Source organism: Polypterus senegalus, chromosome 13 (genome assembly GCF_016835505.1).
Source record: "Polypterus senegalus isolate Bchr_013 chromosome 13, ASM1683550v1, whole genome shotgun sequence".
NCBI lineage: Eukaryota > Metazoa > Chordata > Cladistia > Polypteriformes > Polypteridae > Polypterus > Polypterus senegalus.
The window spans coordinates 33,917,585-33,945,050 of NC_053166.1; the positions used below are offsets into that span (position 1 = coordinate 33,917,585).

Below are 27,466 nucleotides of genomic sequence, written 5' to 3' on the forward strand. Positions count from 1 at the left end.
CACTTCACATAAAAAAGTAAAAACTAAACCAAACACTACATCTATTGTAATGGCACAGTTAAATTTTCTATTTTCATAAAGTTATGCCCAAGTGAATCACCTAACTTTCAAATCAAAAGGCAATATACTACCCTTTAGTGTAACTCTGAATACCTACACATGGATAGACCTGCCTTTGCACAATTTGTGTAATTGTTTTCATATTATAATAAACATATATGAATAAAGTCTGAAATGAATTCAAAGTACAGTAATCCCTCCTCTATCGCGGGGGTTGCGTTCCAGACCCCCCAGCGATAGGTGAAAATCCGCGAAGTGGAAACCGTATGTTTGTATGGTTATTTTTATATATTTTAAGCCCTTATAAACTCTCCCACACTGTTTATAAATATTCCCTGCACAATTATACAGCATAATCCCTTTGTATTCTCTTAGATATTAGGTAAGATTCATTAAAATTATGCATGTAAACTCACTGTTTATATACAGTAAAACCTAAATAATATTATAAAGATATCGAGTGTCTCTGATATCACATATGTTACAGCCATTACGATAGACAGGCCACCAGCAATAAATACGTACAATGCAAGAAAATTCTATACAGTAAATGTGTGTACAGTGACACTAAATGTACGTACATGTACTAAGTACTGTAAGTAGAAAATTATTATTATTAACCATATTATTATGGTTACTCACCAACAATGACATGATGACTTGTCCGATAACAATGAGTTTAATTTTACTGCACAACAAAGGAGATCGTTACAGCCCTTCTAAAGGAGCCACTTCAGGCAACTGTGTAGCACCGCCGTTATTCTTCTTCAATCCAAATCCCTAAAGCAGATTCCATCCAGACTACTGCCTTATTACATCCACTTACAACTTGTTTTGCACCCTGGTTAAAAGGACACTGCGGCCGTAGATCTTATATTCCTTTCCTACTTTTTAAATAAAAAGAATCGTAGCCTCATTGATGCTGTAATGGTGTCCTACAGCAGTGTAGCTTTTCCCTTCCTTCAACAAATCCAAAACGTTTACCTTTTCGGCATTCGTTAACATCTTCCGTTGGCGCTTGGGCACAGACCCTGAAGCAGTAGCAGGAGCAGATCATTTTGGAGCCTTATTGAAGGGCTTGACTATGCACAAAGATAAACACAAAAGAGCACAAAAGTTAACTCTTTACTCAGCGAAACACGTTGATGCTGAATGAGCAAGACGAGACTTCCTGGTTAACACCGCATTCAGCACACAGGAACTTAACTGCGTGCTCTGATTGGTTAGCTTCTCAGCCATCCGCCAATAGCGTCCCATGTATGAAATCAACTGGGCAAACCAACTGAGGAAGCATGTACAGGAAGTAAAAAGACCCATTGTCCGCAGAACCCGCGAAGCAGCGAAAAATCTGCGTTATATATTTAGTTATGCTAACATATAAAATCCACGATAGAGTGAAGCTGCGAAAGTCGCGATATAGCGAGGGATTACTGTATTAAAATCAGTAGATATCTTCTGCCCATCTAATGGTATCAAAATGTACAATATATGGTACAGACAGTGGACTGACAACTGCTGACTGGGATTCATGATGTTCTTTGTTATTATTTTATTTTTGAATGGTGATATTAGTGAAAGAATTGCAAAGATGTCCAGGTCCTAAGTGTGGGCACCAAAGCTTCTTGTTGATTTTGTTTTTTTTTGCAGCCTCTGACACCATCTAGTCAGCGCCGTCTAAGTGAACTGACCAAGAGGTACAAATCGGAACAAATCTATCAAGCATCTTCAGACATCAAGGGTGGTCGAGACATGGATCTTTCCTTGTCAAGGGGCGAGCTGGTGGCAGTCATTCAAGAGATGGACACTAAGGGTGATAAAAGGAGGTGGTTGGTGGAGGCTGGAGGTATTGTACCTTTATTGCCATGGCAGTTTTTAGGATTACAATGTGCTATGTATTATACGTTTTTTTTTTTACTGGTAGGGTGGCACTGCGGTTAGTACTGAGTGTGAGCTTAAGTGTAAAATGAGTAAAAATGTATTTCTATACTGGGTCTCTGCAGCAAACACCATCACAAGTACAGAGCTGTGTTACAATTATTCATAGAGAGAGTACTTTTGATTGATGAAGAAGTTGTTCCAGCAACATGGATCATAGAACAATGCAAAAACCTAGACCAAGAATTATAATCACAATAGTATTGAAATAATGTTGTATATAGAAATATTGTCCCCATGATAATGTACCTAAGTCATACTTGGTAGGGTGAAGATCAGCACAATGGGAGAATGCTTTATATAGTGCATTAGCCTTAGTAACATCTCTTAGCTCACATTGGGCTAAAGCTGCTCCATAATAACACACAACTGGCAGCATTAGTCATTTTGCTATCTTCCTCTTTTCTGCCATTACCTCCAGGGAGTCAAAAGTCAGTCCTAAAACAGATCGTGCCTTTCTGGCCAGTTTACTTATGTCTTTGGCATCCCTTGTACTAATGTTACTCCCCCAACAAACTCCTGCATGGACCAGTACACTGGCAACTATGGGCTAGTAGAATACCCTCAGCAGCTTGTCACAAATACTTCAGAAGTGCCAGCTCAGGGCCATTTTATTCATCAGGTCTGTTTTTATCAGGCAAATCCAGTCTACCATTCAGATGGATGCTGATGTAGTTATAAGTTTATTTCTTTTAAATTGGAGTACAAGTGGTTTTAAGATTTGCTCAATGTATACAGTGCATACATATATAAAACTTGAAAAGGCATATTGTATACATTTGTTATAACTGGATCTATATGTCATATACTACTGTATTCTATTTTATTTTTGTAAACTATTCTGAGGAGACATACAAGTATGAATTTCATTGTATTATCTACACATGACAGTAAACTTGTTTTGATAGAATTACACAGTGCAACAGTGGCTGGGACTGACCTGGCTATCTTCTCAGTTACAGACCAACGTCTTTACAGTTAGGCTAGACTGCTTGCATAGGCTTTGTGATTAAATGACATCCTTTACATGGTTTGTTTCTACTTTGTGCTTATGCTGCTGTTGACTATGTGATGGGGAAAAAAGTGAGCAGGAGAAATGGATAGATGATTGTCGTCTTCTTTTTTTGGATGCTCCCGTTAGGGGTTTCCACAGCGGATCATCTTCTTCCATATCTTTCTGTCCTCTGCATCGTGTAATGGATAGTCTTTTTGTGTTTGTTAAATAATACAGAGGTCCTTATGGTTATACAGTATCTTCTGTTGTATTATTATCGTTGTGTTTGTTTATTGTTAAGTAATAATCCATCTATCAGTTTTCCTGCTTGATCTAATTCAGGGTGCGAGCAGCATCAGACACAAGGCAGACTCACACACATTGGGCCACTTTACAATGGTATTAAATGGACACTTGGCAAAAGTTACAGAAAAGGTCTCTAAAGAGTAAAAATTGTTAAATATAAGCAGAACTTTCAAAACTTGCAATCCAAGTTATTACTCTATACAATGTATTATGGACTGCGTTTTTGTTAAAACTAGCCATTTGTGAGCTAATAGAGAATTAGGATTACTCTTGTTTTATTTGTATGATCTTTACTAGTTCAGATTCCATGCCACTGATGTTGTAATGGTAATAGAATTTAAAAGGTGACAGAAAGAGAGAAGCAGGTCTTGAGCCCAAATCTAAACATGAGAAACAAAAATCTGGCAAATGAGATACCATCCAGTCCATCAAGCTCATTTGTTCAGGTAATCGCTAAACTGTCCCAATATCTCATCCGGATACTTCTTAAAGGCTGTCAAGGTTTACCCTTCAAATACATGGGCTTGGTAATTGGATGCAAACTCCCACAAACTCTTTTAGTAAAGACATACTCCCTGGTTTCAGTCCTAAATGCTATTCCCTTTCATTTTCACAGGGTTCCTCGAGTATGTGATTTACTATTGAGTTAAGAAACAATTCTGTTGAATATATTTGATGAATATTTTTGACACTTTTGAAGAGCTGGATTAGGTTCCTATGCAGTCTTCTCTTCTTGTGACTAGACAGGTTTAATTTTCCAAGTCTGTCTGAGTAGGACATGTCCTTAAGTCCCGGGATGTGCCTGGTTGCTCCCCTCTGCACAGGTTCAAGTGTTGCTGTGTCTTTCTTGTAGCATGGTGACTAGAACAGCACACGTTATTCCAGATGATGTCTCATTAGTGCATTAGACTAACCTTCTAAAATTCCTTGATTTATATTCGGCAGTTTTTATAATATAACCTAACATTTTACGTGCCTTATTAATCACTTTTGTGCATTACTTAGATGACTAAAATGTTGTGTCAACATAAACCCACAAAATCGTTTTCAGAGGTTGTTTCCTGTAGGACAGTGTCTCCCATCTTGTACTCCTAGTTGATGTTCCTTTTGTCCACGTGTGGCACTTTGCACTTTTCTACTTTAAACTGCATTTTCCAAGTTGTTTGGCCAGTCCAGAAGCTTTGCTAAGTGTTTTTGAATTATTTTTGCTGCCTCCTCAGTGTCTTACCATTATTCTAATCAATGAACTTCACAAGTTTACTAACTACAGTATATTGATATCAACGTTTGTAATATAAACTAGAAAAAGTTATGGTCCTAGAACAGACCCCTGAGGGATTCCACTAATGACTGTGTGCCACAAAGTGAATTCTCTTTTATCTACGCTCTTTGTCTCCTGCTGGTTAACCAACTTGAACATCCAGACAGACATAGCCTTCGAAAGAGACCTTGGAGGAGCAGAGCCCCAAAGCCGAATGATTGCAGCTTATTATGATATGTGTGAAAGCTTATTTTTCAAAATTAAGAGAGCAAACATTGGAATGTCTCTGGTTGTACCATAAAGAGATGTTCTCGAGTGCTGGAGTCAACAGCTGAGTTGACAAATGGACATTAAATATTTGATTGAAAAGAAAAAAGATTTTTGTAGCTTTGCCAATCTGAATTGAATTTTGCAAGTATCCAATACTGTATAATGAGTATTTAAGGTCGCTTGGCAATGAACACCACTTGATAGGCCCTTTCCATATACAATGTGATGTCTTTAAAACAGCTAGAGTGCTGACGAGTTAAGTCACCATTGAGCTTATAGATTTCAATTGAAGCTGAATCCTTTTGATTTACTGTCCATCCTTCTGGCCTCTAGAATGCTCTGCCAGCTTGCTAATGTAATGACTTTGTGGAAAAGTTAAAACTGATGTTTGCCATTTTTCAAATTAGATATATTTTTTAATCAAATGGAACTGCTAACTGTATGTTTAAACTGGTCACTGACTGAGGGTTTCTTTTACAGGCAATAGAGGTTATGTGCCAGCTTCAAGGATAAATCCTTATCATCCAACAGGACAGACTGCAAGCCCCTCTCCTGCCATTGTTGATGAAGCCAGCAAGAGGCATTCCGTTGTAGTTGTGAGTCCAGCCATCGAGTCACCAGTTTTACCGTCTTTACAGGTACAAGAAGATTATGAGGTGTGCCTACCTACCAAGTTTCTACACATATATGCATTATCAAATGTGCTTTACAGACACTAGAAACTTGTTAGCAATTTGATTTGGGGCCATGCATGCTAACATAAATTGACGTTCACATTTGACTTGTATGTGCTAGGATAAATTGGGTCCCTGTCCTAGCATGCCTAAAGTTGCAGGCATAGGCTCTGACACTGACCAGTAAGCAGGTTATGTCATGTTAGCCATACCACCTACACTTCAGAACAGGCAATCCAACTGAACCCAAGCATGTTTGGGCCCAGGCAGTACTTTGATAGGAAACCGTCTAGGAGAAGCTTGGTTTGGTGCTGGAGGAGGTATTGGTCAGGCCATCAGGGGGTGCTTGCCCTTGTGTTCTATGTGTGGATCCCAGTGCACAAAGTGCAGCGACAGGGGACATTGTACTGAAAAATGGTGCTATCTTTTGGATGAGACTTAAAACTGAGGTCCTGCCTCTTTGTGGTCATGACACACATCCATGGGCATCTTTTGAAAGGAGTAGTGTGTATCCTGATGTTGTGGCTAAATTGCCCACCATGGCCTTGTCCATTTTGCCCCCCTAATCATCCTCTGTCTCTAATTGGCTAACTATATCTCTCACCCCTTTGCTATCTAATAACTAACATATTGGCTAATATAGTGGGACAAGAATGGCTACCATCACCTCATCCAGGTGGATGCTGAATGTTGGTGGTGGTTGAAATGGCTCCTCACTGTCTGCATAGGTAGCTTTGAGTAGTTAGAAAAGCGCTATATGCAGTAAAGGTAATATGTTTTTAACATAAAAGAAAAAAAACCTATAACACTGATAATTTAAAACAAGCAGCAATTTACAATTTTGGGTTTTTAAGGCAAAAATGTTTTTCTCTTTTTGACTAATGTATTTGATTTATGTTGTGTCAATGTTTTCAGTTTTTACATAATATTAGTACCAAAAGTTTGATTGATAAAATGTAATTTGCCTAAAAAGGATTTGGTCAAGAAGACATGTTGAGTGATGGATGTAATGTGTGGGTGTACACACCTCAATGATATGCATGCTTCCTTTAAACATGCTAGCTCATAACGGGCCAATTTAGAGTGACTATTTAACCTAATTACATGTCTTTTGTGTATGGAAGGACAACTGGAATTAAATAGATTGAAAAATTATTTAGAACCCTCCACTTTGTACCACTTTAATTTTAAACAAATAAATTTGCAATTTTTTGCCCACGAATCCACACTCGATAATCATAATGACAAAGTGTGTTTTCAAAAGTTTTGCAAATTTATTAAAATTCATAAACTGAAATCTCTCACTCATAGAAATATTCAGACCTTTAATTCAGTACTTTGTAGAAGCACCTTTAGTGGCAATTTCCACTTTGAATCTTCTTAGTAAGTCTCCACAAGCTTTTCACCCTGGATTTAGGTAGTTTATTCCATTCTTCCTGGCAGATCTTCTCAAATTTGTTTAGACTGGATGGCAAGCCTCTGTAAACTGCTATCATCACACCTCTCCGCAGATGTTCTTCTGGGTTTAAGTCTAGGCTTTGGCTGAGCCACTCAATGACAATCTGAGACTTGTTCCGAAGCCACTTCAATTTTGACTTAGCTCTATGGTTTGCACTGTTGCCATTCTCAAAGGTGAACTATCACCCCAGTCTGAGGTTATGTGCACTCCTGAGCAGATTTCTTCAAGGATCTCTCTGTTTGGCTCCATTCATCATTCCCTCAATTTTGACAAGTCTCTCTGTTCCTGCCGCTGAGAAGCAATAGCAGCAAGCTATAGCATGATTCTTCCACCACCATGCTTCTCTGCAGGGATGGTATTTGACAGGAGATGAGCAGTACCTGACCTTAACTAGATATAGTGCTTGGAGTTCTGCCCATAGCGTTCAGTTTTTCACTCATCAGACCTGAGAGGGTTTTCCCTCCATGGTCTTAGAGTCATTTAACTGTCTTAGAACTTTTTACTGAAGACTGGCTTTCATGAATTGTGGTACCTTCCTTATATAGGCAAGTGCGTGCCTTTCTAAACAATGTCGTCAATTCAGTTTGCTACAGGTGAACTCCAATCAAGTTCTATGTACAGTTCAGGAAAATTAAAGCAAACAGGATATACCTGAATACTTACATAAATTAGAGATTTTAATTTTTGATTTTTAATAAATTTGCAAATGTTTTGAAAATGCTTATACTCTGTCATTATGTGTTACCGAGTGTAGACTGGTGGGCACAAACTGCAAATGTATCCATTTAAAATTAAATCTACAACAAAATAAAGAGTTCAGAAAGTGAAGGGGTCTAAATACTTTCTCAATCCACTTTACAAAGAAAAGCACACACCAAAAGAGGAAAACACACATCATCTACCATGCAGTGACTGGGCCTGGGTATGAACCCTAGGTGAACTGACCGCTGCACCACTGTCTCACCTTTGCATGGTTGGCACATTTAAATCCTATTTCCTTTTGTTAGGAAAACCACCTTTTAAAAAACTTCTGTTGAATGTTCATACAACTGCATATAGTGCCTTGTAACTAGTAGATTTTGTTTTTAATTTCAGAATAGACCATTGTTGTTGTAGATTGTAAAATGATGACAGGATCAAAATAAGATTTGGGGTCCTGGAGGATGACTGCTGTTTATTAATAGAATGCAAAGGGCTGAAGAAGTATAAATGTGCAAAAAGGGATATGACCACAACAGCTATGCTTAAAAAGAAGCCTTCTGGTGGTGGAGCTCCATTCTACACAGAAGCTCATTCAATAATGAGCACTGACTTCTAACTTCTAGTTGGACGAGGACTTAAACCTGGGGTCCTCAATCACAGTCCTGGGGGGGCCATAGTGGCTGCAGGTTTTTGTTTAAAACCCGGTTGTTTAATTAGAAAGCAATTTTTGCCAATAATTTAACTTCATGGCTTGTTAGTGCTTTAATTCTGCTATGTCAGGTAATTCTCATATCCTAGATTTTCTTCCCCTTTCTAAGGATATCAGCCAAATGATTTGAAGGCTAAAATGGAGGAGTAATTCTCAGTCCTTCGCTTTTTTCTCTTCACTTTCCTTCCAGGTATTTAATTAAACCAAATAGTGCATGATAAATACACACAGTAACAAGCTAAATGGAGAAATGCTGGTCTCTTTTGTCATTTGCATGTTTTTGCTAATTAGGAGCAATTAAAAACCAAGAATACAGCTGTTTAAGACTAAAATACGCAATAAGGGTTCAAAATCTCAACAAGCGAGATAACTAAAATGAAGCAGAAGTGTTACTTGAGCAGTAATTGCTTCTTATTAAGTAATTGGGTTGGAGCAAAAACCTGCAGCCACTGCAGCCCTCCAGGACTGTGATTGAGGACCCCTGACTTAAACACTGGCGTGATCAGAAGTGGGGGAGAGGCTTGAATCATAGTGGCGGCAGTGACTTCACGACTCATCCAGGGATTTCTACATTCTAAGGATGACAATGAAACATGTGCTGGTAATGGTGTCACACCTTCAGTCTTCCCAGTATTTCCTTTTCCCAAAACACACAAAACGCTCCCCATTCTTGCATGTCTGACAACACATTTTTTTCTAAACTTTTTGAAAATCTTTTGTATGTGTCTGTCGAGATGCAAAATGCTGCAAGTTCAAAAACTTGTATACCAAATTATTTTTTGGATGGTGTTTTTTCTGGAGAAGGTCACCAAAAGTGGGGAAGTGTGGTTACAAATGAGACTTGCCGATCTTGAAGACCTATTTATTTAAGTATAAATTGAACATACTTATAATTTCTAAACCAAAACCCGAGTTGTTGCTCTCCATGGTTACGTTACATAAAGACTAATCACTAAGTTATTCTATTTATTTGGAGGGACTTCCCAGCATGTCTGTAGATGGCGCCATCCGGCAGACAATGAAAGTCTGAATTCACACTTTTTCCTCACAGTTAGAGCTTTTGCAAAAGTAATTTGTTATGGAATCTAGACTTTAACATTATATTTCCATTTAGTTTTCAATTAAGCTTTTCACAGTGTCAATCGAATCATGTTAATGGTTAATTAATAATAAAATACAAAACTGTAGCTTCATGCAGCTTAGCAAACAAGTGTTCATTTCAATGAATGTTCTATGAAGTGATGACTAGAATTATTGAAATGCTTGTGCACAGTTTGACTACACTAAATTTGGGTTGCTATTCCAAGATAATGTGCTAAGTCAGCTTACGGCATGGAGCAGTGTTTAGACCCAAGTTTGATCAAGGGGTGCATGGAGTGTGCATATTGAGTCCCAAGTTTGCATGGGTTGTCCACTTATAGTTGAGACACATACTGCTTAGTCAGCTTATGTATCCATACTGCTCCAGAGTTTGTTTGGCTAAGGAAAACTGGGTCATGTTATCAATTTGTCCACCATAAACCCTACCAGTTCCAGTTGTTCTAAAATGTTTTGAATAGTTTAGATTAATCAAAAGATCATTGCTGTAATATGGTTTGTTAGTAGTCAAACACTCAAAATGAATTCCATGACTGGGAGGAATATGTTAAATATACTCTACGAATAGTTCAACACATGTGAATTGTAATAAACACACTTCAGGGAATATTGAGGATGTGATTAATCCAAAAAATGATCACAATTAACTCAAGTGACCAGAATATCCAACCACTTTCTAAACCCCACATATCTGGAGCAGGGCAACGGAGAAACCAGAGCCTGTCCCAGCATGCATTGGGTGCAAAGCAGAAACAATCCCTGGAAAGGGTGTCATCCTGTAAAAGGGTGAACACACACACACACACACACACACACACACAAACCAGGGTCCAGTTCAGCATCACCAGTCCATCTATCCAAACAGGCATAGGGAGAACATGCAGACTCCACGCAGAGAGCACCCGGGATTTGAATTTGGTTACAAGCTGGCAGGGTTACCACTATACCTACCACCCTGTGTCTAGTACATTTGTGAGTACTTACAAGGTAAATGAGTTGGGAAAGGCCATAGAAAGTACCAAGGGTGATGGCTGAAGTGGATTTCCAGTGGTTTACGGTTCATTTTCTTAGCCACTCTGTCATATTGATGTGCCTTGGCCACATGGAGGACTGCTGCTAGTTAGGCTCCAGTGTGCCACAACTGTGATCAGGAAAACAAGTCTAAAAATGAATGAATAATAAAGAGTTTAGAAAAGATTTAATGGTGAAAATTATTATTTAAAACAGTGTTTGTTACTAATAGTGATGAGCGAACTCTGCTGAATTTGCTTTGCCTCGAGTTCCAAGTGTTCCTGGAAAGGTTTGGGAATTTCGCAGAATTGACAGGATTATAAATAGTGTTATAATGGATAGGAAAGCATCTCCCATTTATGTTCGAATGATTATTGGAGCCAAAAGTGCGAACTGAGATGTGAGGCAGCAGTGCTAACCACTGTGACACTCTGAGGAAAATGTACTTGAATTAAATATCCGAAGAGTAAAATTTCATGCAGACAGTGGTAACCGGAGCAGGAAACTTGAATTCACTGAGGCTTGGCCCCGACAGTCCCAGTGGATATAATAGATAAAGCAAAGTGATGGGAGTGCAGAAGAGTGGGACAGCCAAGAAACTGTAGCAAAACACTTTTCTGTAACATTTGAGTGTGTTAAGCTTTTCAGTTCTGTTGCCTGTTGTCTAACCAAACTGCTCGAAGTAGGACGAGTTCATTCAAGTATACAGTCCCTTCAGCTAGCCACTGACCTTGGAATGAAGCATCATGTATCTCTCTCTCAATGTAACATAATACAGGATGATGTAATGTCCCATATATGGACCACTTTGTCATAAATGAACATATTATCAGCTATATCCTAAATATGCCTTTGTATACTGGACTCATACACTATAAAGCCTTTATCTAACAACGGACTGGCAAAACTCTTATGATTACAATTCAGAGAGCATGGGATGCGCCAAAAGATGCCTTTGTTAAATACATTTGTTATATATTACTGAAGCATGAAGACCTTTTTAATGAAGGTTAAACCGGGGTCAAGATTTTATTTTTCCCCATCAGGACTCATCATGTCCCTGGAATCAGGAGATCTGTGTTTAACTAGCCTTGTAACCCAGATGTTCTCCATGGTGTCACAAGTACATATAGACTTGCATGGTCCAATGCATCCCAGGTAAGTCACTCACCATGCAGTCTACCAGACGGTTGTGGCGAGTGCCCTCTTCTACGCGGTGGTGTGCTGGGGTGGCAGCATAAAGATGAAAGACACCTCACGCCTGGACAAACTTGTTAAGAAGGCAGGCTCTATTGTAGGCATGGAGCTGGACAGTTTGACATCTGTGGCAGAGCGACGGGCGCTGAGCAGACTCCTGTTAATCATGGAGAATCCACTGCATCCACTGAACAGTGTCATCTCCAGACAGAGGAGCAGCTTCAGCGACAGACTGCTGTCACTGTCCTGCTCCACTGACAGATTGAAGAGATCGTTCCTCCCCCACACTATGTGACTCTTCAATTCCACCCGGGGGAGTAAATGTTAACATTAATTTTATTTAAATTTTTTTCATTTTTATTACTATTTAATTTAATATTGTTTCTTTGTATCAGTATACTGCTGCTGGATTATGTGAATTTCCCCTTGGGATTAATAAAGTATCTATCTAGTCGTTGGCAATGACTGATGTGTCATTGATTATGGAAAAAGTCTCTCCACGCATCTGTCAGATTGCCATCAACATGGCTGCCACTGACATGTAGAGAGTTGGCAAAGAATGACAGGCCTCAGCCAGCTTGCTGAAGAATGGAGGAGGTCACAAACATCAAACATTTGCTGCTTTAGCTCTGTGATGTCACATTGGTCTCGCAAAGCATCATGGGGCACTGGGAAAAAAAAAAGTTTACTTGAACTGATCGTGCAGTCAGTTTTTAGGGAAACGGTCACCGGTAAACCTAACAAATTTGTTACAAAAACCTTATTTCTTGTATGTAGAATGTGGATGCTTGGACATGCACACTTCAGTCTGTGCATGGTGTTCCAGCAGTGTTTTAAGTGTTTTCCCTTGTGTTCTCCTCCTAGGTGTTTGCAGCCTATGACTTTTCAGCTCGGAGTATTCATGAAGTAAGTCTACGTGCAGGAGAGTTGGTAACCGTATTGGAGCATCATGACAGACAAGGAAATCCTCAATGGACTCTGGTGGAGGTTCAGGGTCAGAAGGGATATGTGCCTTCTAATTACCTCATGGTGGTCCCTGTTCCGGGTATCTCTGCATCAAGTAGGAAAACCTAACGTCCCATACAAGGAGAACAGCCAGTGCTAGGTGGCATCTGCATTGAAGGAGCAAAGAGAGGAAGCTTTAACAGAGTGGCACTCTCTGGCCCTCCATTAATGCTAAACACCAGAGTTATCACAAGATCCTTCACCATCAGATGGGATCATTTAACCAGGCTGGAGATAATAAATTACACCTCAATAACAACAATCAGAGCATGTTCGCTTCTTTGTAAATAATAATAAACATATGTGTGCAGTAAAGGCATTGTCATGAAGTGTCAATTCAGTGAGGATCTGGAAAATAAATGAAGCCTAATGAGGGAGAAAAGCACTGAGTGGGATTCCATGAGTGAAAATTAGGGGTTAAACAAATGAACAATATCAAAAGTTCAATGAAAACTCCATGCCCTGCTTCTGTTTGAAAGCACCCCATGTTCTACTTGAGTAGGTACGGACATTTTTCACATTTTGGGGTATCTGACATACCAATAATATTTAACTGCTGTCATACTAAATGAATCTCACAGAAAGACAATAGAGACATAAGAATGTAAATAAAAAAAGGCCAGAGAGGATTTACTGTACTTTGGCTGGGTTAGCAGGGCATTTTCAGGTAAAACTACAGGGGCAAGTTAACAAAAATGTCCTGCTGTTTTCTTAAATTTTAGGTTGTTCTTAAATCAAATCCCCAAGCAAATGTATCCAACCATTTCCAGAACAGGGACACGGGGAAGCTGAAACCTATCCCAGCAGACATCAGGTCACGGGACAGTTGTGGCACCAGTCAATCACAGGCAAACACTTGCAGACAGGAATGCTGTTGTGACATAAAGTAATCCACCAGTCCATGTTATATAGTGCCTTTCATTGAGCATGCTGTATATTTTTGCCTACTTGACAGACTGCCCATTTATTGTTGCCCTAATTATGTCTCTACAAAGCAAAACTGCTGCATTTTATATTGCCAGTCGCTGTTTAAGGCCGCTGTAGACAGCATGTCACGTTTTCTAGCGTTGAATGCTGGTCTAGTATATACTGGAAGCATCTTTAATTAGATAAGCTGAATCTGAGTAACGTGCCTATAATCAAATCCACAGGCAGAGGGCACACACAAGTCATTTTTGTAATGTGTTTTGTAGAAAGTGCATGTTCTACTGAAATGAATAGAACTTTTAGTTATTGAAAGAAAGGTTCTTTACTTGTTGTTTAGAGATTATAAAAGAGGAAACAGTACCTCACATTTTAGTAGCAAAGTACATTTAATTAGTACTTACAGCGCACACTACAAAATTACACCATCATAGGTGGTGCTGTGCCAAATTCAAGGAAACGTTTTTCAAGTTTTGGTGGCATCAAGATGCCTCCTGCCTTTAACTGAAACTCTTTTCAAACATGTAACATTTTCTGTTATTGAAATTTGAATTCATGGAAGTTAATCTTTTAACCAGTTTCTCTGAATTTCGACAAATAACGTCTCACCCGTGAAATGTGATCATGAGTTTCAGTTCATTTAATAGCAGCCTTCTAACGTGTAGAGAGAGGTGTGTGACCTTCAGTTGCTTCACTCACTACATTTTGAAAAATGGATTGTGAATCTTCTCTTTATTTTTTGCACAATATTATTATTATTATTATTATTATTATATAGACAGTGCCTATAAAAAGTATTTACCTCCTTGAGAGGTTTCACATTTTGATTTTATACAACACTGAATCACAGTGGAGTTAATTGTTTATTATTTTTCCACATTGATCAATAAATTGAGAACGCATCTCTGCAAAGTGGTCTAAATTTAATACAAATATAAAACACAACATAGCTGATCACATACAGGTAAGTATTCACCACTTTAATATGATACACCTAGATCATCAGTGGAGCAGCCAACTAGCTTTAGAAGTCATAGAATTAGTTAAGTATAGATCACCCGTCTGGGGTTTCAGTTGATCGTAGACTAAAGGGGTCATTCCATGTCAAATCAACCAAAGGCCCATGCACATCAAGCCAAGTCAAGTTGGGGAGCATGCACTGGTACAGCTCGTTGCTGCACCCACTACACGACGAAACAACTCGGCAACCCCCCAGGCAGACACGCGGTCCAGTCCCACCCTCCAGAAATGACCCTCTATCTGCTGCAGCCAGGTGTTACGTGGGCGACCCCTGGGCCTGGTCCAGCCACTCGTGTCCCCAAAAATGAGGATCTTATGAGCCTGATCACCGTCACCGTAGTGCCGTAAATGAGGCTCCCTCACAATGCAGGTAATGTGCCTCATTCGGGACTCCATGAGCAACACAAAGTCAAACCAACGGTACCCAAGGATTTTCTGGAGAGACACAGTACCAAATGAGTCCAGTCTTCATCTCAGGTCACTGGATAGCGTCCATGTCTCACAACCATATAGCAAGACAGGAAGCACCAGGACTGTAAAGACTTTTGCATAGATATCGGGAGCGCCACACACCCCTTTCCAGCAACCTCATGACCCCCCATGCTCTCCCAATCCGTCTACTGACTTCATAGGAAGAGTCACCAGAGACATGAATGTCACTGCCAAGGTAAGCTAACCTCTCAACAAGGTCGACACTCTCTCCGCAAAAAGACACACTGATGATGGCTGTGCCCAAGAGGTCATTAAAGGCCTGGATCTTGGTTTTTATCAGGACACTCGCAAGCCCAGACACTCAGATTCCTCACTCAGCGTCTTGAGCACCCCGATCAGAGCCTCCATTGACTCCGCAAAGATCACAGCATCATCAGCAAAGTCAAGATCCATGAATCTTTCTTCACCAACAGATGCCCCACAGCCGCTGGACCCTATGACCTTGCCCAACACCCAGTCCATACAAGCATTGAACAGAGTAGGAGCAGAAACCCACCCCTGATGAACCCCAGAATCAACTGAGAAAAACGCAGAGGTCCTGCCTCCACTCTACACAGCACTCACAGTACCAGTGTACAGGCCAACCATGATATCCAGCAACCTTGAGGGGATCCTGCAAACCCTAAAGATGTCCCACAGGGAAGCTCGATCAACTGAGTCGAGCGCTTTATGAAAATCGACAAAGGTTGCAAAAAAAACTCTGCCGATATTCATGTTTGTGCTCCATGAGAACCCTCAGTGCCAGGATGTGGTCGATGGCAGACTTCTTAGGTGTTAAACCAGACTGTTCCGGTCACTGGTAGGTGAGCAGGTGATCACGGATCCTATTGAGGACGATTCTAGCAAGGACCTTACCCAGCATCGAGAAAAGGTTATCCCCCCGTAGCTGCTGCAATCCAGGCGACCACCCTTCCCTTTCCAGATAGGGACGACAAGTCCCGTTTTCCAGTCCAGTCAAAAAATTACCAGGAGCACCCATGTTAGTCAGGAGACACCCTGTTAAAGTTTTTGGATGGAAGATCAATACAGCCAGTTTACGGAGGGGAGGGTGGGAGATGTCCATTTTATCCAGCCTCATTTTTTCATCAGATTTCACAAATTCAAAGCTCCAGAACTAAACCATCGAGCAGGCTCACACTTTGCATGCCGGTACGTTAATTGGTGTGACGAAATTAAAACATTTGGTCCAGATGACCATGCATGGTCAAAGCAGCCCCTTGAAATTGAGTTTTTGGCTTAGCTATGTTAAGGCCTCAGAAACGCACATTTGTAGCCAACACACACGTTTGATTTTTTTCTTTCTTATTCAGATAACTATATAGGCTTTCTGAAAAAGAAACAGAATAAACAGAAAAGTAACTGTATCTGGGTTTGAATAGCAGACCTCTCAAATCCAAAAAAACCTTTTGATTTCATTTTCATAACACCCTAACGGCATATGGGAATATGCAGATAATTTTGAACATATTTTTAATTTATTCTACATTGTCTCTTCTTTCTCAAAACACAAACTTTACTTTTCTTATGCAAATCTTTTAAGTTTATTTTCCATCCTAAACATAAGCTGAATGTTCCTTGTGTCAATAATGACAATCATTGAGTTTTCAATCAGTGATTTATCAAAAATGTCACTTTTTTTTCCATATCAAATGACAGTGTCCTATCTCATGTTGCTGAACAGAGAATGTGATTCTTCCCGGCCTAAAGAGTACCTGGTACTCGAGAAGACCACTGTGACAGAAGACTGCCGACTCAAAGCCACCTGGGGGTCTGGTGAAGACAGTCAATGGACTGTCAGAATATTCACCACCGAAGCAGCAGCTGAGATCCTGCCCTCTCACGACGCACTCCTGATGGATCAGATGTGTCCCTCGCATTAGACCAGTGACCTATTGGAGGCAATGGTGGGGGGCACATATGATGAAAAATATTGGATTGGTGGGATTTGTGGCAAGAGTGAAGTGAAATCAGACATCCTGACATGTTTCCTGCATCCAAACTCTCCTGCACATTGGCCACTTAAGAGACGATATGCGTTGGGTGCCATTACAGTGGGTCAATGCACTGCTTAGCGCACCTACAACAGTCAGTGGAGGCTACAGTGCTATCTTGATCTCAAAGACAAAGAAACGACATTTCATCATAACTAGTGTTGTATTTAATGATAAATCAAGCAGCCGTTGTTTATGTGTTGTGCTTAGTGTTCCTTTGGGGATTTTTTTCTTTCCTTTAATCCCATAGACAAGTTAGTGATGAAGAACTTAATGATTATCATTACTGGCAAATGCTGAATTTAACCAATGTTTAGAATGGAAAATGAAAATGAAAGATTCACATATGAAAAGTAAGACTTGTTTCTTTGAGAAAGAAGGGACCATGTAGGATTCAGGAGAAATTATTTTAAAAATGTCTGGACATTCTCATATCACCCAAGATAATGTTTTTCACATTTGAGAGGTCTGCTGGTCAAACCCTGATGCAGTGTCTTGTTTGTGTATAACCCTGTGTAGATATAAAAACATGGAAACGATTTCAGCAGGCTGTCCCAGTTAGAAGTATGCTTTCTGAAAGCCGAAACATGGCAAAGCCAAAGTCGCAAAATATATTGTATATCTATATCTTACTAAGTGCTGTCATTTGGACCAAATATTTTGATTTGATTTGGTTATGTGCAATACCTATAGGTGGCACGGTGGCGCAGTGGGTAGCACTGCTGCCTTGCAGTTAGAAGACCTGGGTTTGCTTCCTGACTCCTCCCTGTGTGGAGTTTGCATGTTCTCCCCGTGTCTGCGTGGGTTTCCTCCCACAGTCCAAGGACATGCAGGTTAGGTGCACTGGCGATCCTGAGATGGTCCCTACTGTGTGCTTGGTGTGCGAGTGCGCCCTGCGGTGGGCTGGCTGGCGCCCTGCCTGGGGTTTGTTTTCTGCCTTGTGTCCTGTGTTGGCTCCAGAAGACCCCCGTGACCCTGTAGTTTGGATATAGCGGGTTGGATAATGGATGGATGTTATTTGTTTCCCATTGTATCACCGTTTAAGAGGGGTTTCGGAGGAGCGACCACGTCTCATTGGGGTGTGTTCAGCCCCCCTCTTCAGAACGGCACGTAGTGCAGGTGGGAGTGCCCCCTAGTTATTAATATTCTAATCCCTACATAATCCTCAGTCAACCTCACTTCTTCCCTCTTGTAATTAACTAATGTTGCTTCTGCTCTAATGGCTAAATAATTATTTTGTGACAATTTGGGCTGTTTGAATTTCACAAAGCAAAGCAAATGTTGTCTTAAACCTCTTTTTATGATTTACTTAATTGTCCATCAATGTGTCCAGCAGGGGCCATAACTTTATTATTCTTTTATTAAACTACCAGCCTGGGCTTGTCAAAGAAGAGAACACCTAATGGGTTTTGATAGAGTGGTACTAATTCACACGGGGTCCTGGAAAATCTCCAGTTGCTTATTATTTAAGACTTTCACTTCGTGTTTGTTGCAGTCCCAGAGGCCACACTTCATAATTAAAATTTGCGCATTTTATTTCTTTCTTGCAGAAAAAACTGTCATCTGTTAGAGAAAATAATTGATCCAAAATCCAGTAAATCTCTTCCTGCTCTTTAAGTAGGCGATTGCTTGGCAAAGTTACTTACCAATGCGAATATAAACAAGTGGAAAATTATGCAGGGCACAGCATTCAGATGGGTCTGAGGACTGTGCAGGCACTGTAGCCCTCAAAGGACTGCATCCAGTAGGATGATTCTAGAACCTTCTCAATCCATTTCAGCGTTGCAGGGGCCAAAGGCTCTCTCATCTGGGCTGGGCAGGACTGTAGCCCACCACAAAGACCACTCTTACTCACACACACACATCCCACAGTCACACACAGTGACAATTTGCAATTAACATGACCTCATTTAAAATAAAAAGTAATTAATTCCTCTTTGTTTGAGCATGTCAGGCTGTGGTAATTTTCATGAAATGAGACTTGCAAAGCTATTCAGTTATGACAAATGTTAGGGAATAATAAAAGTGAAAGGCAAACTTTAGTAAACCAATGGCCATTATGGATATCAGGTGAATGTGGAAACTCTGATCGTAAATTATAGTGTCCGTGAAACAGTGAATTCATTATAACCTTTACGTTAAGGTTGCTGGGAGATTAGTTTAGTGCAGGGATCTCATACTCCAGTCCTGAAGGGGTGCAGTGGCCAGGGCCATCTTAACGCATGGGCACAGTTGCCCGGGGACCCCATGCTAATCTATGTATGTTGTGACTTGTTGATTAATCTTTGCTGTACAGCATGTTTACTTAATGTTGGAAGTACCAATACAATAAATTTATGTTTCATTTTATCGACCATTTACATTTTTATTCCTGTGAGTGGTTGTGGTTGTGACTGCTTTGCCCAGGGGCCTATAATGCTATTAAGATGACCCCGGAAGTGGCTGCAAGTTTTCACTCTAAGCCTTTTCTTAATTACTGACCTGTTTTTTGCTGTGGATTAACTTATTTTGAATCTATATATATATAACTCACTAAGTCGCCTGACCATGGGATACGCACGACAGAGCCACGCCTGCCAACTCACAGAGCCCTGCCCACCAACTCTAACTATCCTCCCTCCTCTCGAGGCATGCGTGGTGCCTGCTCATGTGCCCGCACGCAGCACCTCACAAACACAGCCCCAGTCGCTTTCGTCTCTGCTACAGTCCATATGCACCTCTGAGCCACGTTGACTTTTCATTGTTCTTTTTGGTTCTGGCTGCTTTTCTATATACTAAGTCGACCGTGGCACGCATGACAATCACCATAGGATAGAGATACACACGACAGAGCTCCGCCAGCCAACTCTAACCCTCCTCCCGCGTCATGGGATACGCACGACAGAGCCCCACCCGCCAACTCTAACCCTCCTCCAGCGTCATGGGATACGCACGACAGAGCCCCACCCGCCAACTCTAACCCTCCTTCAGCATCATGGGATACGCACGAAAGAGCCCCACCCTCCAACTCTAACCCTCCTCCCGCATCCAGCCTTGCAAACTGTTTTACCCATCCATTCACATCTACGACAAACATGCTTCTTCTTAGATGGTCCTGCAGGAACAGAGAAAACCTTTGTCTACAGAAGCCTGATTCATACCATACGAAGAGCATAGTGTTTTTGTTGGCTTGCCAGCCCGCCTGACTTTTACCAGCACTCACCGCAATGTACTGGAGTGTAAAACTATCGCAGCTCCTACCTCACAAACTGTCCTTATTCCCTGGATTTCCCTGATTCCATCAGATTCAAAGTTGCCTTTTACTTTTACACGCAGACAATTTCCTGTTAGATTAGCCTCTGCAATGACAATTAATAAGGCACAAGGCCAAACTTTCAAAAAGATATGCCTGTATCTGCCAAAACCAGTTTTCAGTCACGGACAATTGTATGTTCCTCTCTCCAGATTTCCATCTTTTCATTCACTGACAGTCGTATCCTTAAATCAACCCATTTGGACAACTGTGTCTTTCAGGAAGTGTTCACCCATCAATAAATAATTATGCTGCATATACACCGTGGGTTGGCTATTTAATTATAGTTGACTTGTTTTTTAAGATTTCTTCCCCGGAATTTCTTCATCGTTCCTCTGAATTGCTTCATTTCTTTCCTTAAACAGAAATGAAATGTGAAGTGAGTGAGCCAATAGATCACCAACTAAGTCAGGTCCTCAAACTCCAACCAGTTGCTTAATCAGGCACCAAGTTTTGTTGTTAATTAAACCCATTCTTTAATTCCATGGCTTGTTGCTGCTCTCATTGTGCAATAGCAGACATTTTTAAAATTGGTGATTTTTTTCTTTACTTTTCTAAGAGCTCTGTTAAAATGTTTTCTGGACCTGAGCAGATCAGCATTCCTGAGACCCTCACCTTTCTTTATTGTCAGATATTGTATGATGGGCACAGTTTGCTAGTCAGGTTTTGGTTCATTTTGTATCTCATTATTATTTTGCTGCTACATAAGGAAAAAGAAACAATTATTGGGTCTGATTCTTCAAGCGCAATTCAATAAAATTCATTCAAAATAAGTTAATTAGCAGCAAAAACATCACTAATTAAGAAAAGGACAAGAATGAAATCCTGCAGCCACTGCACTCCTCCAGGACTAGAGTTTGAGATCCCTGGTTTTGTCCGAGGTTAATCCTGAGTAAATGTTGATTTGTTTTGGGCGCAAAATGATTTACACGCCACGGGGTGCTTCATTTCTAAACATTTTGTTATCTTTGCTTACTTTTTATATTTTTTTACAGTTAAGATCATGTAACTTACCTGGCTGTTACGACTCTGTGCATTGTTTGAAATGGGATGTGTTGCACTGGCTGTCATCCGTTTGCACTCAAGCAGCCTGGCGCAGTTTATGAAGGAGAAATAAGTTGACGATGCTGACGTTTCCGCGCGCGTCGAGCTTGATTGGCAGAAGCGGGATTGCGCGTGCATGTGTGTGTGTGCACGCGCACGGAAACAATTCGTGACTTCAACTTCCTGCCCGCGCACGCAGTCAGCTGCAGTTTCATTAACTTGAGTTGGAAACCTGTTTGCCTTTAGTAGCGGCAATCGGAGCTGTAAAATATCCCAGCTGCTATAGCCGTTGTCAGAGTAAAACTGGAAAAGTTAACTAATTCGTGGTTGAAGTGGCAGAAAGTGTTCCTCTGTTTTTGTATATAGACTGGTTTGCAGAATCGCCAATGTTTTTCATTTGGAGATTTTGGATTGTCAGAACTTTGTAGTGCACCTGTTTGAGATACCTCAACAGATATTGAACTCACTTTAGAAATTTTTTTGAAGAACAAGTGGTCCACATTTCAATAAAATTGGTCCACTGCGGGCCATACAGACCGGCAGACATGGCTACCGCCATAGGTGGTTCTCGCATTATATGCGAAGGTATCTAGAAAACAGAGCTCAAACAACACAATATTTTATTCACAGAAAGATTTCTAAATCCGGTTTATTCAATGTAACAACAGGAAGACTTACTGTACACGAGGGGGCATGGTGGTGCAGTGGATCCAGTGTCTTTGGCTCAAGCCCCACACCTGAAAGTTGTCTGTGTGTACTTTACACATCTCCCTGTGCTTTCCTCCCACGGCCCCAGAGATGAGCTGGTTAAGCTGATGTCCCCTTATGTGACTTCTCATTAGAGGGGATTTAAAACTTGACAACAGCAGCCACTGGTCTCAATGCTGGAGGATGTCGGATTACAGGGCATGACACATTAGATGACTGCGTGAAGACTTTCCAGTTTCACAGCTTCACATTTCCAGAGTCTCGTGTGCTTATTCCTGAAGCCGGTGCCCATATACAGACTTTACAGGTATGGTGAGTTCACTCACAATCTCTACCCTTTTTTTCTTTTTTACATTCTGTTGTGGTATGTAAATCATGTTACATCAGAAAGACCAGTCTGACTTCTGTCTTATGGTCCAAAATACGACTTATTCCTTATAGCTGCATTGTATTTCTGGCTGTGATTGTCTCACACGCACACAAGCCTACAGTAATGATTTAAGACAGAAGCAGACTGGTCGGACCGAATGGCTGGGTATGTCAGACTGCAGGATGGCAGGTCATGGAGTGTGTGCTCAAACGGCCTTTAACTCACTAAGATTGTGTAAATGAAGTTTGGGGCTGAAATTTGCCAGAAAAGTTTTGCAGTTTGACATTTCCTGAAGATTGACTGGCAGTTCAAAATATCCCAGCGTGAGTGTGGATGCATTTATGAGTGGGCTTTTTGATGGACTTGCAGTTTCCTGCCTTTAGCTGGTGGTGCTAGGCCACGAGTGACCATGAATTGGATTCATTTATTATTTAGAGTTTTGTAGTATTTTCTTCATTTCTATTTCAGACTACAAGTGTGCCTTATCAGAGAGGTAGGCCAAAATTATTGAGAGCGTCGCTGAATGTGTAGGCTATTTAAACATGAAAAGTTTATTTAGCAGCAGAGCACTCTGCAGAGTGTGTTGTGTTCAAAGCCTTACTGTACTTACAACAGAGAGTGTTCAGATAATGAGCCGTGCTGTTGGGATTGTGTTTGAGGTCAAAGTCCCCAAGGTGAGCCTCCTGGGCAAAGTCTGAAAAAATCTTTGATGTGAAATATCATATTCAAAAGTAGTTATCTAATATTGTTATACATTCAGTTATTCCATTGAATTTTTAAATTCAATTCCACATTAATGTAGATATGGTGGAATGCGGTAGCTGCCCTCAGAAAGTTAATATGTTGGCTACATTTAGTACCAGAAAGTAAGCAACCCTGAATGGCGTCCCGGTCTGATACCCTCTCACTTTAGAGATCCTCATTAAAGTGATGTATGTGTTTAAATTGTGAGGAGCATCAGGGGAAAAGCCACAAAACACCGGGAGATCAAGCAGACAGTAGCAGGTAACAGATAATTCATTCAAAACTATAATGAAGTTGCAAGCTTCTGCAGTCCCACATTTACAAGCCTTCTATATTTCTAAAGTGCTGGTAGTGTTTCTTTTTTTGGTATATCATGGGTGATGATGGTGGCCCTCTGGCTTCACAGATCCAACATCTTGGGTTCAAATGCTGTGCCTGGTCATTTTCAGTGTGGTGTTTGCCTGTTCTTTCAGTGTAAGTGTGGGGTTCCTTCAGTTACTCAGGTTATTCTCGCACATCCAAAGCCATTTGGGTTTCTTTGTCTCCTCTAAATTGGCCCCGATATGTGTGTGAGTGTGATCTTGATACACTCTTAGTTGGATTAATTGTGTTTAATAACGTATGAGTGCACATTAAGTCCACCAGGTTGCCCAAATATTAACAGAAGTTTGTTTAACAATGTAGTAAACCTAATATAAGAAACCAGTAATGGTGCACTGCACGTTACACTTGACTTGAGCAGTCCTAGTTTTCATGCTCTTTCGTTGTACGTTTACCATTCGTTTGCTCAGAGGTTGATGCGCTTGCTGCTTCCTGAGCAGCTCTTCTTTTCTCCACCTTAGCGGCTCGCTTCTTCTTCTTTCGTCGGCATCTTTTCACGTTAAAACTGATTAAGTCAGTGTTTGTGTTGCAATTACTTAGTACGTTTTCTTTAATTTTTCACTTAAGCTGGCACTCGAGTCTTCAATCTGCCTCAAGAATGATTTAAGATATGAAGAGTTAGGGGAAGTGAATGCGAAGGTGGTAGGGCATGAGAACAGCGCCCATTCACATGCGTGGCATGACCACCCTGCTGCCCACTGCCGAGAGTTTAATCTACAATAAAGTAAAGTAAAAATAAAAAGAGGAGTAACCTTGGAGGTCAATCATCACCCTAAAAGCAGATAGCAGACGTCACGTAGTATTTGTGTACCAAATTTCAGGTCAATAGGTCACACGGTTTGCGAGCTACAGGTGATTTAAAATCCTGGACAGACAAATGTAGCGTATTATATAAGAAGATAGGCATAGCATTGGCACACTTCTGGTTAGCATGTCGGCCTCCAGCTCCAAGGATTTGGGTTCTGTTCCCACCTGGTCACCAGAGGTGGTTGTTGGAAGCCGGAGATTGTGCATCTGTTATTCTTACAATTACAATTTAAGTTTGGTGGCTTGTTGGTTAAGTGGCCTCATAGCTTTTCAGACTTCTGTTCAATTCCAGGCCCAGTGCATTTACATACACCTTAGTAACTTGGCTATTCACAGAAATAAAATGCTATGTAAACCTTTAATTCCAGTTAGAAAACCTGGGTTAACAGACGTAGATTTCTCAGGGGATGACCCAGTTATGTGGCCAAGTAAACCCTTAACCGAGTCACTGTTACGGATTTTGTAGTTTGCACATATCTGTTGAACTCTGTCAGCTTGTGCACGTATTTGTTTCGTACACACTTTCAACAGTCATGGAGAGATGCATCTGCAAAATCAATTTCCTGAGATAAATGCACCGGCACTTGGAGAAGGAATAATACGTTTTAGTGTTTCAGAAATTGTACCTTCCAGATTTTCCTCATCTTGCACCCTCATCCACGCTGGAAAAAATATTGCTCAGTCTCAAGGAATTAGACTCCATCTCTACAATATATAAAATCCTTTTACAATCCCTTCCTTTCAAAGATCCAAGAGGACACTGGGAAAAAGATCTCTCAATTAATATATCAGAAAAGGAGTGGAAAATAGCAATGCAGAGAATTCACTCAAGCTCCATATGCGCAAAGCATACAATTATACAACTTAAAATTATTTATCGAGCACATCTGTCTCGTCTAAAACTCTCCAAAATGTATCCAGGGCGAGAGCCAACCTGCGAACGCTGCAAATTAGTTCCAGCCTCACTGGGTCACATGTTCTGGTCCTGCACCAAATTAACATTATTCTGGACCAAAATTTTTACTTACCTGTCAGACAGCCTTGGACTCACAATCCCTCCTAACCCATTAACAGCTGTGTTTGGGGGTCTTCCAGAGGGGCTTAAAGTGGAGAAAGACAAACAAACTGTGATTGCATTCACTACACTGTTGGCACGCAGACTTATTCTGATAAACTGGAAGAACCCAAACTCTCCTCTTTTAAGTCAGTGGAAACTGATGTGTTATATTATTTGAAATTGGAAAAAATCAAATACTCAGTTAGAGGATCCGTACAGACTTTTTTCAAAACATGACAGGATCTAATCAGTAATATTTTAAAATAAGTTTATAAAGCACAGAGAATTTATTAATTTAGGTATTTTACAAGCCTTAAATTTTACACCGTTTGGCTTGCTCTCTCTCTCAGGGGTGGGGATCGATCTGTTCTTAACTCAATTCTTCTTTTTGTAAAAACTTGATTGCTTTGTATGGATTGTAATAAAATTAATTAAAAAAAAAAAAAAAGAAAGAAATTGTACCTTAATGTTGATGAGCTGTGCTAAACTCAGCAGCATAATATTGAGATTAGTAGTGTAACATGCTAAAAGTAATGTCTGTTACATTGTCCAATAACTTTATAAAGTAACAAGTTATCTAACACAATACAGTACTTATTTTATTGAAATAAAAATATGCGTTTTACTATAATTCCATCAGTACTGGGTGTAAGTTCAAGAAGCTGACGTACTGGTATGCTGGACTTTTACAGGGCTCATTTGCACAGCCAAGCAGAAAAGAGTGCGCTCTGCATAACTGGGTAACAGAAACCTAAAAGTAAAGCATTCATGGTAATATATATTGTGAACGGAACCGGGCACAGACAGGCAGACATGTTGTTTTCCACCACCACACGTTTATTTACAATATTTACAATGGTTGAAAGTGCACACAAACCCCCCAATGTCCTGGCCGCCTCCACACTCGCTTCTCCTGCTTCGTCCTCTCCTCACCCGACTCCAGCCTCGAATGAAGGGAGGCGGCCCCTTTTATCCATGACCGGATTTGCTCCAGGTGCTCCCCGGCAATCACCCGCCGACACGCCCCAGTGTGGGAAGCACTCCGGGTGTCCCTGCTTCTCTTCCCCCCCCCAGCACTTCCTGGTGTGGCAGAAGTGCTGAGGTCCAGGGCTCCAAAGGCATCGGGGCGCCCCCTGGCGGTGACCACGGGCCCCTACAGGGTTGGGCTTCCAAGCCCTCTACCCGTGGCCCCCAAAACAACCAGGGTGGCAGCCCACACGTGATCCCAGGTGGGCGCACGCCCTCTTCCGGTTCTTCACAGCATCCCGGCCGGATCGTCGCCCCTGGCATCCCTGACAATATATATAAAACGCAAGACAATGATCACACTTGTCGTGCTTATTTCTGGACTGACCGTGGCTGCTGCTGAGGCTTAATTGTTTTCTTTGCACAGTTTAATGATGTCGGTGCGTTTTGACAAAGGAGAACTCTTGAACATTACCTGCCCATATAAACGCGCATTGTTAAGAGGCCAGGATTCTGTCTTAACTTGGTTATGTGTGTATACTGTATGTAAACGCACTTACTGGTTTTAATGAAGTTGGCACATCTTCCCGGTATTTTTGCTTGGGTCTTCCCTGAGTAATGTTAATTGATGTCAATAAGCAGTACGTCTGTGCCCCGTGCTGGACTAGTGCCCTGTCCAAAGTTAGCTCTGGCTGGTGCCTGGTTACCTGTATTCTCTTTTCTTCATACGCATGATGGTGCCATCTGGATGTCATTTACATCTCTAGTGGTCCAAAAGGTGTTAAGGAAAACCTCACACAATCAGTCCGAAGTTGCTATAATATCCTACTGATTATCTAATTAATCCTACGACCTAAGGATGGCCATATGAAGTGGACAGGGAGTTTGCCTCAGGCCTTGATTGTGTTGATATCCCTGATCATGTGCAGTAAGTGAGTAATATTATAATAAAAGATAAGAGTGGCATCTGCTTAGGTGAATAACTAGAG

At 40.9% G+C, this 27,466-nt stretch overlaps 1 protein-coding gene and 1 long non-coding RNA gene across 5 annotated transcripts in view; one reads left to right on the plus strand and one right to left on the minus strand.

Moving 5' to 3' along the window:
• arhgef37 (Rho guanine nucleotide exchange factor (GEF) 37) overlaps positions 1-13,000 on the plus strand; it is a 65,684-nt gene extending 52,684 nt beyond the window's left edge. For 3 of the 4 annotated variants that reach the window (XM_039773845.1, XM_039773846.1, XM_039773847.1), the window contains 3 exons: positions 1,708-1,903; positions 5,307-5,482; positions 12,541-13,000. In XM_039773845.1, coding sequence (XP_039629779.1) covers positions 1,708-1,903; positions 5,307-5,482; positions 12,541-12,750 — 582 coding nt within the window. In that variant the 3' untranslated portion in view covers positions 12,751-13,000. The remainder of the gene's footprint in view (positions 1-1,707; positions 1,904-5,306; positions 5,483-12,540) is intronic. The other variant, XM_039773848.1, reaches the window with a different exon arrangement.
• The window catches only part of LOC120541895, a 30,247-nt gene extending 8,780 nt beyond the window's left edge, over positions 1-21,467 (minus strand). Inside the window, exons 1-2 of the long non-coding RNA XR_005636110.1 lie at positions 21,415-21,467; positions 10,453-10,629 (exon numbers count right to left, since the gene is read on the minus strand). This is a non-coding gene — a long non-coding RNA (uncharacterized LOC120541895). The remainder of the gene's footprint in view (positions 1-10,452; positions 10,630-21,414) is intronic.
• Positions 21,468-27,466: the final 5,999 nt, after the last annotated feature.